The following is a 13314-nucleotide window of genomic DNA, read 5'->3' on the forward strand; positions in this document are numbered from 1 at the left end:
AAGAGCCATCCTGGAGTGTGTAAAGGGGAGGGGCCTGCTCTGGGGCATCATCCTTGGGGTCTAGTTGGCTCCTTTCCATGGTCATGCAGCTGTTTTTTCTATGCTAATTCTATTTTCTATCTCTGCACTCAAATGTTAACTCTGTCTCAGGTCACTGCTTACACCCCCTTACCTCCTCCTTTCAATAGTGATAAAGAAAAGATGGTTCTTACCACGAAGCTCTTTTTCTAGAAGTAGTACTGTAGGGGTTTGCAGCCTGGACTCGCTGCACCCTCTTTTGGCACCGTAAAGGAGCCTGAGGAGGAAGCAACACAGCAGGGTAAAGCTGAATCACAGAGCCAGAGCTAGAGTCCAAATCAGACCATCCCTGAAGACTGTAATTCTTGTAACTCTTCGGCTGTGTTAGCCATGTTTTCTTTAGTGTTTAAGGTAGATTTTGTTCTTTTCACCTGAAGAACTGCCAGAAGAACTGAGGATGTAGTTGAATGATAGAATGCTTGCCTAAAACGTGCAGGGACCTGTCTACCTCTGCTGGGGCTGGGGGCCTGATGGAGAATTCCCAGTGTGTTCAAGTGTAAATGTTGACCGTCCTTCATACCTTTGCCAGCCTCTGCCCCCCTTTCACTTCCTCTTCATCATACTCTACTTACAATGAACTCATTCCGTGAACAAGACTCCACCTTCTAGTTGCCGCTCCCTCAGCCTTAAGTGCCCAGTTCACGTCTCAAGACGTCTGACTCCTGAGCTTGAGTCTCACTTAAAATCCCACCACCTCAGGGAGAGGTTTGATTCCCCCATGCCCTCCACCTCCTTCCTCTTGTTCAAAACACCTTGTTTCCTGTAGGATTCTTTTATCAGAAGTTGCTGCTACCTTGACTAGTATAATGCCCACAGGAGTGGGGGGTTGCCTATCTTGTCGATTTTTCCCAAGCGTCTTGGCACAGAGACACACTCCATGAACACTTGTTGAAATAACAAGTGGCCTTTTCAGTGTATGCACTGGGTGGGTGGTGTGGCGGGGGGGGGGGCCCTGTTCCAGGACATCATCCTCGGGGTCTAGTTGGCTCCTTTGCACCGTCACGCTGTCACGCAGCTGTTCCTTCTACGCTAATTCTATTTTCTGTTTCTGCATCCTCGAGAACCCATTTCTTTAGGAAGAAAGTAGGAAAGGGTCTTGATGTTGAGTTGTGAACTCAGAACCTTGAAGATGGGAAAGAGGAAGCTCAGTACGGTAGCACACGCCTGTAATCCCAGCACTCTGGGAGGCTGACACCAGAGGGTTGCAGGTTTGAGCCCAGCCTGGGCAATTTAGCAACCTGAGAGAGACCCTGTTTCTAGACAGATAGACAGATAGGGCTGAGGATGTAGCTCAGTACAAGAGCCCTGGTTCAATCCCCAGCATGTGGGGAGTGGGGAGAGAAAGAGGCCATGAAAGTGAGTGACAATGAGGAACAGGTTGTGTGGAGGCAGCTGGGCTGACCTGGCTCTTGAGCTGTCCCTCTCAAGTGGTGGATCTGATCAGGCAGAAAGCTGGGACTTTGTTGTCCTAGGGCTCAGGAAGGGCCAGGCTGCTCTTGTCTTAGAGATCAAAGTACAAGGACTGAGCACAGAAGAGGGTTTTTTCTTTTTTTAATTACAAAATTTGCTACACAAATACAACTGACCAGAAGGTCTAAAAACAGCCCAGACTGTCCAATCCCTCCCCTGCCTATGAGTAAGAGCCGAGGTCCTGCTCGAGCCCTCTTCGGAAGCACTGCCTGTCCCCAGACGGTTCTGAGTCTTGGGTCCAGCTGCAGAAAGGAGCTCAACGTGTGTGGACGATGCCTTGAAGCAGCCCTTGGTCACAGCTGCTCGGGGTGGGCAGCAGCTTTAAGTTCATAGTCCCCTGTTCCCACCACACAAATCAAATCAGGGAATGGAAATCAAAGGAAAACAAGAAGAAGGCTTTTGGAAAAGGGAGCGTGGGGGGTAAGGTGGTTGTGGGTGGGGGAAGGACTCAGTGGCAATTTCTTGACTCAGATGGTGTTAGAGAGAATAGCCACTTTAAAATTATCTTTAAATTATTTGTATGTGGGATGTGCTTTTCTGTGTGCATGACACATCTTAAAAATTTTTACATGGAAAACAAAACCAGAAAATTTAAAGAGGCTAAAAGTGGGAATGGGGCTGAAGACAGAACTGAAAAGAAGAAATTAAAGAGAAGAGAGAATGAAGGAAGAAGACAGCAGAGGTGGAAGATGAGGACGTTTTGGAGGTGGTAAAGTTGGCCTCAATTCCTCTTCTTCTGTCTGGACACTGGTTCTGCTTCCAGGTACCGGAGCCCGACTAGCATGCCCAGGATTGAGAAACCTTAAACACACAGAAAAGATGAGTGGTGGACAAAAACTCAGCCTCTTTTGGAGAATTCCTGGACAGCTCCAGATCTGGGTCAGCTGCTGCAGGTCTGGGGTGGTGGGGTGCTTACTTGCCACCATCAGGGGTGCCAGGATGCCAATTGTGGGAGCTGCAGTTCCGAACACAAGCAACTCGGACAGGAAGTGGCCCAGGGCGAGGAAGAAGGTCCAGAGCGTGATGTGATAGAGCCTACACGGGAGCAGACAGAGATGGGAACAGCAGGAAGTCAGACCTGATACGCACAAGCGATGACTGGCTTAAAAAAAAATGACGCTTGTACAGGAAAGCTCCTGGCTATTTGATCACATCGCTGTTGTCACCTAGGGCAAAACTAAAGTTTTAGAGGCTGATCTGAGACAATGGTCCAGATACTCAAAGTGGGCTCTGAGTCTTAGCCAGGTAGAGAATCCAGCTAGAGCCGAGCAGAGTCTGGGTTATTGCTATCCTAGGCAGTGCAGACAGTTTGGGCTCCATCACACTTACGAGTCTACTTGTGTAAACTGTTGTCTGCCCACATGTTTACAGAATGAATGCCCTGAACAGGGAGTAAGGTGTACAGTGTCTCTGGGGCTTTGAGATGTGCTGGTAGCACAGGCTGGTTGTTTTGGGTCTTAGCCTTAGAAGAGGGGTCAGGCAACAGACACAGCGACAGTGCCATGGGATGAGAACTCAAACTTGTTCATCAGCTGTGACTGTGAGGTGGAGAGGAGAGATGTACTACTGGCTGACTATCACTCGGGTTGCTGATAACATTTTTTTTCTTTTTTGTTTTTTGAGACAGGGTCTCACTATGTAGTTAGGCCAATCTTGAACTTACTATGTAGCCCAGGCTGGCCTCAAACTCATGGAGATCCTTCTGCCTCAGCTTCCTGAGTGCTGGGATTATAGGTGTGTGCCACTATACCCAGTCTGTGATAACACTTTTCTAAATTATGAAATTAAAAAAATGTAGGAAACACTTCAAACATATAAAAAATTATACAATATTATTATTATTTTTTTAAGCATTTTATTATTTTATTTTATTTATTTATTTAGGTACCAGGGATCGAACTCAGGACCTTGTGTTTGTGAGGCAGGCAGTGGAACCACTGAGCTAAATCCCCGGCCCTAATTATACAATATTATAATGACCTCAATGCAATCAGTATCTAGCACCATCAAATCTTAATATTTGGAGATTTTTGTTTAGATTTTTTTTTCTAATAAGTAAAATGTTACAAAAAAATAAAGCATGTCAGGCATGGCGGTACGTGCCTGTGATCAGGAGGCTGAGGCAGGAGTATTGTCATAAGTTTGAAGCCAGCCTGGGCCACAAAGTGAGTTCAAGGCCAGCCTGAACTACATAGTGAGATTGTCTCAGGAAAACAAAAAGTTTTGCAGATAACAGTTAAAGCATCTTGTGTATCATTATCTTATCTTGACCTTCTCCATCCCTCCTCCCCAGAAGTAAATGGCTTCATTATTCTGGTGCATGTTTTTATAGTTAGTAAACAAGGGTGCACTGTGTTGCTTTTGTTTTTCAAGTCAGGGAGGGAAGAAGATCAGAGTACATGCCAGAAGTGCCTAGACCAAAGTCCTGGCTAGAAGGGCTGGAAACAGCAAGTCAGCATTTGTGGCTGCCCTGTGCCGGGCGAAGGGAAAAGTGAACAGTAAGAGAGGTGAGAATGAGTGTGAATCGCCTCTGCTCACAGCAAAGCACAGCAAACACAAGATGTACTCCAGTGATTGTTCCCCATGGTAAAGGTCTTTAAAATGATCATTCAGTCCTCCCTCTTAGCCACCCCGAGAGACAGAACAGCCATCTTCATCATTTTACAGATGGCGAGACCAAGGTGCGGAGAAAGTAAATAATGAACGTGTTGCTATGAAGCTAGTTACCAGCACAACAGATCAGAATGCATTTTCTTGTTTTCCTTCTTGGCCCAGGCTGTTTCCACTAAACCGTACTGCTTCTAAAAATATGTGTCAATCTAGGGCAAGTAAACCAGTCTCAAGTTAAAAAAAAATTAAAAATAAAGTTGGAATGAGCAGAGGGCTTGCTTCAAATCCCGCTTGAGTCAGTCTTCTTCACTTTAAATTAATTGGGTCTCTAAGATTCAGATCTGCAAAATCAGGAATGAAAACCACTGCCTCCTAGGGCTGCTGGGAGGAGGCTTAATCAAGGTCATGGAGGTGAAAGCTCCACCACAATTAGAAAGGCTCAGTGAGTATTACTGCCTTCTCTGTTCCTCAGCGGCTGAGAGCCTGGATAAGACAAAACTCTTGCAGAGTGAGGTTGGCACTTTGACAGTCTCACCCTGCGGACTGAGCAATCTGTTTCCATCTAGCTTGTGATCATTGCTAGGAGAAAAGCTTTAACCCCCTCCAGTGGCCAGAACTGGATATGGCATTATCTAGACCAAGGCTACCACTGCCTACAACTGTTCCTCGCTTAATCCCCACACAGGTCAGCCTTCCCCCTCACCTACTGACTCTGCCTAAGCAGACAGCAGCTTACTCGTGGGGTCTCTTTTCTCATGGGTTGGATTTGTGTTCATTCCTGCTTCTGAGAAATGTGAGAAAGCTATGTGTGGGTGGCCATTCTAAAAAGAGCACATCAAGATGGGGATGTAGCTCAGTGGTACAGTGTTTGCCTACCATGCATAAGGCCCCAGCACCACAAAAAAAAATCGAAAAACTGAAGCTAAAAAGAGCATACCACTCTACTTCTTTAGTAGAAGAAAGACTGACTCTTTTCTTCCTTTTATTTATGTATTTAGTGGTTTTTCTCTTTTTTTTTCTTTTTCCTTTTCTGTTTTGAGACAATGCCTTCCTCTGCAGCCCAGGCTGACTGTGGACTCTTGATCCTCCTGAGTGCTGGGATTACAGGCGTGCATCACCACACCTGGCTGAAAGGCTTACTGTTTAGTAAAGAAGTAGAGGGGCATGATGCAGACTACTGCAGTTTGCTCTGTCAGTTCCAAAGACTTTCAGATTTTAAAGATTTGTTAGGTCTGTTATGGTTTTTAGGCCTGGAAGGAATGGAGTCTGTTGGCCTTTTATTATCCACATTTTAGCTTAATGTAGTAAAATGATTTACAGGTGCCAACAACAAGGATGATGGGGTTTGCCTAGCACCTGATTTCCCACAAAAGGATGCTAAAGCTCTTCCTTCCCTTACATACGTCTTGTTGTGGATGTCAATGGCACAGAGGCAGCGAATCACTGATGAGAGCAAGGTCCAGATCCCAAAGGTCCGAGCTTGGAGGCCATTCACTGTGTACCAGAAAAAGCAAGAGTGTTGAGAAGGGGTGGGCTGGAGTTCCTTCCCAGCTCCTTCTATTTCACAGGAATAAGCTGAGCCTGACCTCCCTGTGGCTGGGCAAAATGGAGGCTCTGGTGCCTCACCTGGTGACTAGGAGGAATGGAAGCAAATTCCAGAATAACTGCTCAGATCCTCTTCAGATGTTTACAGCTGGAAACCCAACAAAGCACTCACTTAGGCAAATAACTCCTGGAAGCAGTTTATACTCCCTGCTCCTGGAAGCTTAGTGAGCCTGAGCAGGACAGGTTTGGGGGGATGCTACAGAGATGGGTCTGTGAACACAAGATGCCTAGGAGATCGGTAGACTTTCAAGAATGAGCCAGGAGAGATCTCAGAGATACTAGAACCAGCTGAGATGCCCTAAAGATATGGTTTACGGTTCCCAAGAGATCTGAGTCTGTGGTCTCTTTCTGAAACCAGATCTACATTGTTTGAACAAGGCCCAAACCAGGCTGGTTTCCTGGGCACATGGCAGTGGAGCAAGGTACTATTTCTTTGGGGTTTTCTGGGGAAACTCTGTTCTTGGTGGCATCATTTTGATACTGCTGTATTAAACATCTTGTCCTGAAAGTATGGGTCATATTCCACCAAATAGTGGTTCTTTTCTTTTTTTAAGCAAAACATTTATAATAATGGTTCTTGACCCTGGGCACTTACTACAATCAACCAATGGAGTTTTATAAAATTATTAAGGCCTGAGTATTGGCCCACTTACACTATGCTCCCGGGAGGTGGCCCTGGCATAAATATTTTCTAGAAACTCTGCTAGGTGATTTAAATGTGCAGCCACTGACCTAAGGTAGCCAGTGGCTTAGAAATGCCAAAACAGTGAAAGCAATGCTACTTCCTCTGCTGGTTTGTTCCTTGCTGAGGAAGAGAAATCTCAAGGGACAAGACTGACAACTGAAAGATCTCCTAATGTTTACCTGGGCTTTAAGGATATTCTAGCCTTTGGAAAAACCAGATAGCTCTACCAAATTCACAACCATGAAGACTTCCAGATGGTAATGAGAAAAAAAAAAATTCCAGATGTCAACCAAATGGTTATATTAGCCCCAAATTAGATTTTTTTTTGTTGATGAAAAGGCCTTACAGCAAGTCCCCTGGCCTCTGAGCTTCTCTGTCTCAATTTTAAACTCAAAGGGCCAGATCAGAGAATTTTTAAAAATCCTATGTACATATACAGGGTTCCAGGACCATCTGAGGGCAGAATTTGAGGGTGAAAAAAATAGAATTTTCCTACTCACTTTTCCAGGTTCTTTACTTCTGTTATATTTGAACTGTGTTCAAAATAAGCCTTAGCCTACTTTCATTTTACACCCAGATGTTGCAGAAAGAGTGAGCTAGGTCAGATCCTGAATCGAGGTTAGCTGTAAGTGTGACAGAGAACTGTCTGCCACTATGAAACAGCACTGCAGCTCAAAGTACCCCCACAATAGCGCAACCAAGTGCATGCTGAGGTGTAAATACACCCAAAAGAGGGGTCAGGAAGGCAGGAAAGGCTGCTGTGAACGTTCAGAGGGTTCACCTTGGGAGACCAACTTAGAGGAATTCAGGGTATCTGCTTAGGGACACCATCATGGTTTGGGAAGTCCTGGGATTAGTAACTGCCCACCTGTAATGTGGAACGTAAACCATGTGTGCCATGACATGATTTCTGAAGAGGGCTCGGAGAGGCTGTTAAAAGCTTCTTTATGGCTTTCTAGTTGCGCACCTCAGCTCACCGAATGAGGGCTCCCTTGCCTTAAAACACTTTTTGTCCACACTAATTGTCCAGTCCAGTGTGGGATGAATGAAGAGCTATGCAGAGAAGCTTGAGGGAAAAGGGTCAAGTGTTCTCCACATAGCCTGTTACCCCTATGGCTATCAAAGGCTAGATTAGGCAGCCTGAGAATCACCCAGAGTTTTAGAAACTGGATTTCTGGTCCCTCCTAGGCTCAGTAATTAGATTCAAAGAGGGAAATAGGTAGCTTGTACCTTGTTCTTTGTTTGTTTTTAAGTTTCCTGGGTGGTTCTGAAGTACAGCCTGGCTTGGGAACCACAGTGAAGCCATTTCTAAATAGGATGCGGTTCTTTGGCTTCTTACCGAGGTTTGGTTTGCCAGTGTAGAGCTTTTCATAGAGGAAGGAATGGTCTCGGAAGCTCTGGAGTGTGTTCCCCATGGCTATGATGGACACCATGACCAGCCAGCTCCGCAGCACATTCAGGAAACGGCTCATGGTGACACTCACGTCTGAGAGGGTGTTTGCCCTGAAAACAAAGAGAGACAACACGTGACAATGCAGATTGGTGTGCTTTCACCAGAAGCTGCCACACTAGCCTGTGGACAACCTATGTCCCACTTATAAGGGCTTTACTAAGCTTAACTGGCCAATCACTTTATGAATTCTTCTCCAAGTCCTTTAGGCTCATTCATCCCCAGTTTTCTTAACACACTGCTCTCTTTTTTTGAGATGAGATCTTGCTAACATGCCCAGGCTGGCCTCAGATTTGCAGTTCTCCTACCTTAGGTTCCCGAATTACCTTGTTTAACAAACACCTCTTACTTCACAGGGCTAGCTTGCTGCCTGGAAATTTTTACCCTAAAACAAAGTGTGGTGACCTTCACTCAGTGTGACAAGTGCTAAATAATACAAAAGGTGGAAATGATAAATCCAGTGAGGGAAAAATGGAAAGAAAGGGAACAGAAGAAAAGGAAGTGTACGAATATTACTATAAAGCAGTGGAATGGAATTCTGTGTAAGGCTTACAGAAACTGGTCTCAATACTTTGTCACACTAATAGCAGTGGATGAATAATATACTCTGCAGTATGTGGCACAGTACTTATCACTGTCCAAGTAATTGCTCCAAAATACAGTATTACCCTAAATGAGAACTCCTTTCTCTTGGGAATCAGTACTCTAGTATCTTTGCCTTTTATGCAAGTGACTGAAAGGGGTCCTTCTTTCCTTTCTTCCATCTTCCTTCCCTCCCTCCCTTTTTCTCTCCATCTAGAATACTGGGGATTGAACCTAGGGCCTTCACACTGAGAAACATCCCTCAATGTTTTTCTTGTTTTGTTTTTGAGACAAAGTCTCACTAAGTTGACCAGACTGGTCTTGAATTTGTAATTTTCCTGCCCCAGCCTCCCATATACTACCGGTGTATGCCACCACATCCAGCTTCAAAGATGACTTTAAATCTACTCACAGATACCTGACTGGTTATTGATGACAGATCATTCCAGTGCTACAGAAGCCCTAGATATTTGAGTAAAACCTATGGTGTGATGCACCACGTATACTTTAGGTTGTCTCTGCTCTTCAGATATATCATGCTTCATGAATTAGAACAATCTAAAAGTTAAAAATAAACTGCTGTGACTTTAGAAGTAGTAAGATTATACGGAGAGAGAAACAACAATGTTGGTGTGGAATGCAACGCCAAGAAAAATAACAATAGCTATCAGTTATTGGGCACTTCAACTATTCACTGTGCCAAGGACCTGGCATATTATTATTATTTCATTTAATCTTTACAAGGTAGGCAGATACTATTGGTATTTATTTTATAAGAGAGAGTTGGGACAGAGAGGTTAAGTGATTTGCTTGAGGTTTTACAGCTAATATATGGCAGAGTTAAGACAAGAACCGTCTGTTGGACGTTATATTGCAATACTATCTTATTGAGAATGTTTTGATAAAGTTCCTATTTCTTTTTTTTTTTTTGTACTGGGGATCGAACTCCGGTCCTTGCGCTTGTGCAGCAGGCAGCAAAACCACTGAGCTAAATCCCCAGCCCTAAAGTTCCTATTTTTGAAGAAGACAAGCATTATCATTTCCACTTTGTCTTCAAATTGTATGAAAAATACAATTAGGTTATATGCTTTTTGGTTTTTTTTTTTTTTTTTACAGCTTAGATCAACCCTTGCTGAACAATGATTTCAATCAGCTTGATTTAAATGCATCTTATTTAGGGGCTGGAGATGTAGCTCATTGGCGCCATGCCTGCTTGGCGAGTGCAAAGTCCTGAGTTCAATCCCCGGCATCAAAAAAAAAAAGATTATATAAATGAATCCTATTTAATAAAGAATCTAATAAAGGAACAAGCTTCCTCCCATCACCACCACCAGCATCACTACCGTTAGGGCCATGGTGTGTTCTCTGTTGTCAGATTAACTTCTTGGGCCCAAAGTGATAAGCAAATATCATGCTTCCTTTGCCACTCTGGCAACAGAAGTTTCGGTATGGTTCCACACTACTCAGCTGAGATAGGTATTAAAGTCAGCAATGGCCCCAAGACAGTGTGAGGCATCAAAATCCAACCAATAGAGGTGAAAGGGTGAACTGATGAGCCCCTCTGGGAAGCATGGGTCATGAAGGTGTCCTGTTCAAGTCAAGGGAGAACACGGGTCTGTTAGACATCGCAGTCACTGCCTGAGCCATGATTCATCTTCCCTTTTATTTTCTCAGCTCCTCTCAATAGGAGAGTCAGGTCTCCTCCTAGGGTTTCAAAAGCTGCACGGACGCCCCATGCACCCACCACCCTATTTTCCAGCAGAACTTACAAATCCCAGCAGGCAACCTGAGCCTTTCAGAATTGCTTCTGCCAGTTACTCAACCCCATTATGCTGGCCCTACTATTCGGTAGCTATGTGACCCTGGGCAACTAATTTACATTTTGCAGCCTAATCTGCAAGTGGGGGCTACATGTAACTTCCTCAAGGATTCTAGGAACTGCATGAGAAAAAGTGAAGGCCTCTTGTATAGTGGTATGCTCAGTGTCTGCTCGTTCGTTCTTTCAGTCCTTCGTTCTCCGAATTTACTAAGCCATCTCCACCTTCCCACAGTAGCTCCCTCTCGTCCTGGCCTCTTGAACTCCTTTTCCCCAAAAGGCAGTCTCCCAGATAAACCCCATTTTTCTAGATTCCCCAGATCCTGTCAATCAGGTAGGACATAGACACCCACAACCGTCTCCAAATCCTCCTACCTGGCGATCCGACCCCCAGCACCGCAGCAGGCAGCAAGCTCCCCGAGGACAGCTCCGGCCCGGGGTCCACCTGAGCCACTTGTCTCCGCCCCCACCCTCAGCCCAGGTCCAGGATTGGGTCGTTCCCGGCAGCCCTGCCTCTGATTGGCTGTGCCGGTTTTGCTCGAGCAGGAGATGGGGAGTGAACCCCTTTGCTGCCAATCAGCGGTTGCCGCCTAAACCTCTCCCTGGTACACCGCCCACACACTACACCCTCTTATTGAGCGTGGCGGAACTCTGGGTTTGGAGTCAACCTTTTAGGGGCGGAGGAAAAAAAAGAGCGGATAAAAAATGTCAAGACTCCCCACTGCTGTGGTCCTGGGCTAAGTGCCCGCGCTGCGCCGTGATGACGACATCCGTCTGCGCCTGCGGCCCAGGGTGGTCTACGCCGGGTGGTGTGCGCCTGCGCAGTGGCTCCGAGCGGGTGGTTGCTTGTTGGTTGTTGTAGTAACGGGGGAAGCAGCGGCGGGGAAGGAGGAGGGAGGTAGGCCCAGAGCGCGGTCCCCGCCTTCCTGCCCTGAGCCATGGGAAGATGAGACAGGTAAATCCTTGCGCCCGCGCTCTCCCTTACCGGAGGGAGGTTAGCTCCAGGTTCCGGGCAGGCGCCCTGCACTTCCCTCCAAAAGTCTTGGAGCAGTTGTTCGCTTCCGGGCGCGCCAGGCTGAATCGCTGCGGTAGAGTCTCTGCGTCCTTCCCGAGGGGAGCATCTGCAGACCTACCTGGGACTGGGGTGAGCTGGGCGTGGCTCTGAGGTCCTGTCCCTGTAGGACAAGAACTCCCATTAGGTGAAAGTCTTTTAATCTTCCCAGAGCCGAATCTGTTCTCTCTCTTTAGGGAGCTTAGGAAAGCTGGCATCCCTTCCTCGCCTGCAGGTTTTGTTGATAAGTCAAAGGACTTACCAATATTTTGGGAAGATCTGGAAATCACTTTGGGAATCCCCCCGAAAAGAGTCATTGAGGTCATTTGATATTGCCTGTTTTTCCGCTGAAGATCTGTAGGGATCTTTATCAGGATCGGTCTTTTTTTTTTTTTTTTTTTTTTTGGTCTTATTTACAATAGTATTGCTAACTATGAGTTTGTGGAACAATAACGTTTCGAAAGATTAACATGACATAGTTATCTCTGAGTAATGGGATTACAGTCATTTAAACATTCTCATTTTCATTACAGTAAGTATAGTTTTATTTCTCATAAAACAACGAACGTGTACTTTTTTCCTATGGAAAATATTTTGTTAAAAATATTGTGTTGGAAAGGTACTGTTAGTGACTAATAGGATGCCTTTGTTTTGTATATGATCCAAATCTTTGTTTTACATTTCTTTTATCCAAAACATTTAGGCATCTGACATTTTCAACCAAAATTTCAATTATGTACTGTGATTTTTATTTGTTGCAATACATTAAAATTTCAGAGGTACTTTGGGGCTCAAAAGTTAGGATTTTGAAGTCAGTACAGTATGTGCATTTCACATAATAAAGCTGTTAATGTTGAGTAAAGTAGTATATACTAACTAGATTTTCCACATCTGTATAGTATATTATATGTATTTTGTGGTATTGAGATTATAGAAAGTTTAGAGTTTCAAATGTGTTTAATGTGTATTTTTAAACAAATTTATGGCAATTAAAATATTTGGAGACAAGGGTATCACATTTCAATTTGTAAAAATCTTTTTAACTCCACTGTGCCACTAAGATGCTTTGTATAATGCCAAACCTTAGCTGGAGAAACTAAGTTTAATAAATACCAAATAGATTTTCGTAAAAAAAAATATATTGTGTTGGAAGTTTTCTAATTTGTTTTTCTATTTCTAATTTTAATGTATATTTAAGGTTCAGATTTTTATGATTTTTACTGAGGGAGAATAATTATTAAAATAATTTGGAAGGGCATTGGTTTTCCCCCGCAGCTATATGACCCTTGATTAGAGGAAATATATTTATTAATATTTTAGTTTAGTTGAATTGGTTTGACTAGAAATGCAATGGCATCTTGCCTGTGTGCTTGTCATAGAGTTTAAATAAGTATTTGCAAGGGTCTTGAAGCTTGAGTTTTAATTTTTATTTTTAACCCTGGTCACATTTGGCCAGCAAGGTATCTATGTTTTAGAGAATCAGCCAACTAACTCAGACTTCCCTAAAAGTAAAATGAGTCTTTCCTTTTGGTTAGTGTTAGATCTAGTGTATTAAGGATACCCAAGAAACAAACTTAATAACAGCTCTTACATAGAGATACTATGTTTGAAAAACATCTTGACTTTTGTGTCATATATGAGGCACTGTGACAGAGGTAAGCTTCTAGAGGTTGGGCACTATTTAGGAATATGGACACTTTCATTATTTGGAAGATCATCAGCAAAATCAAGGAATCGAGAGCTCCATTGTGTTTCAGGTCACTTGACTTTCTTGCAGGAATCTGTGCCACCCAAATTGTGTGATGCAGTGAATCTGCAAGGAGAGGTCAGGCCCCTGTTTGTCGACTGTATGACAGACCCTGAAGGAAATGCCAGTTGTGATGGCCCGGGACCTGGAGGAAACCGAGTCATCCTCAGAGGATGAGGAGGTGGTAAGCCAAGAGTAAGTACCAGCAAGCCTGCTTTTG

General features: G+C 44.4%; 2 protein-coding genes across 25 annotated transcripts in view; one reads left to right on the forward strand and one right to left on the reverse strand.

Moving 5' to 3' along the window:
- Positions 1–1612: 1612 nt before the first annotated feature.
- Positions 1613–11059, reverse strand: Erg28 (ergosterol biosynthesis 28 homolog). Of its 2 annotated transcripts, none has more exons than XM_004837155.4 (5): positions 10672–11059; positions 7788–7951; positions 5562–5652; positions 2465–2583; positions 1613–2349 (listed from the first exon to the last, which is right to left on the reverse strand). In XM_004837155.4, the coding sequence occupies exons 2-5, from the start codon at positions 7918–7920 to the stop codon at positions 2270–2272; spliced, it is 423 nt and encodes a 140-aa protein (XP_004837212.1). In that variant the 5' UTR covers positions 7921–7951; positions 10672–11059; the 3' UTR covers positions 1613–2269. The 2 variants fall into 2 exon arrangements, with proteins under 2 accessions (XP_004837212.1, XP_021101916.1); XM_021246257.2 differs by having other exon boundaries at positions 5558–5652; positions 10672–11038.
- Positions 11060–11093: 34 nt separating this feature from the next.
- Ttll5 (tubulin tyrosine ligase like 5) overlaps positions 11094–13314 on the forward strand; it is a 300152-nt gene continuing 297931 nt past the window's right edge. For 14 of the 23 annotated variants that reach the window (XR_015444939.1, XR_015444938.1, XR_015444940.1 and 11 more), the window contains exons 1-2: positions 11094–11251; positions 13125–13289. Coding sequence is in view for 15 of the 23 variants with exons in the window: in XM_087195100.1 (XP_087051226.1) it covers positions 13216–13289 (74 nt within the window). In the remaining 8 variants the exon portion in view is untranslated. Of the gene's footprint in view, positions 11252–11280; positions 11441–11467; positions 11880–13124; positions 13290–13314 lie in introns of those variants that run through there. The other 9 variants (XM_087195102.1, XM_087195110.1, XM_087195112.1 and 6 more) reach the window with 6 other exon arrangements.

The sequence above is a fragment of the Heterocephalus glaber genome, unplaced genomic scaffold (genome assembly GCF_053883595.1).
Source record: "Heterocephalus glaber isolate CG9 unplaced genomic scaffold, H.glaber_assembly_v1.0 deba00001608, whole genome shotgun sequence".
Taxonomy (NCBI): Eukaryota; Metazoa; Chordata; class Mammalia; order Rodentia; family Bathyergidae; genus Heterocephalus; species Heterocephalus glaber.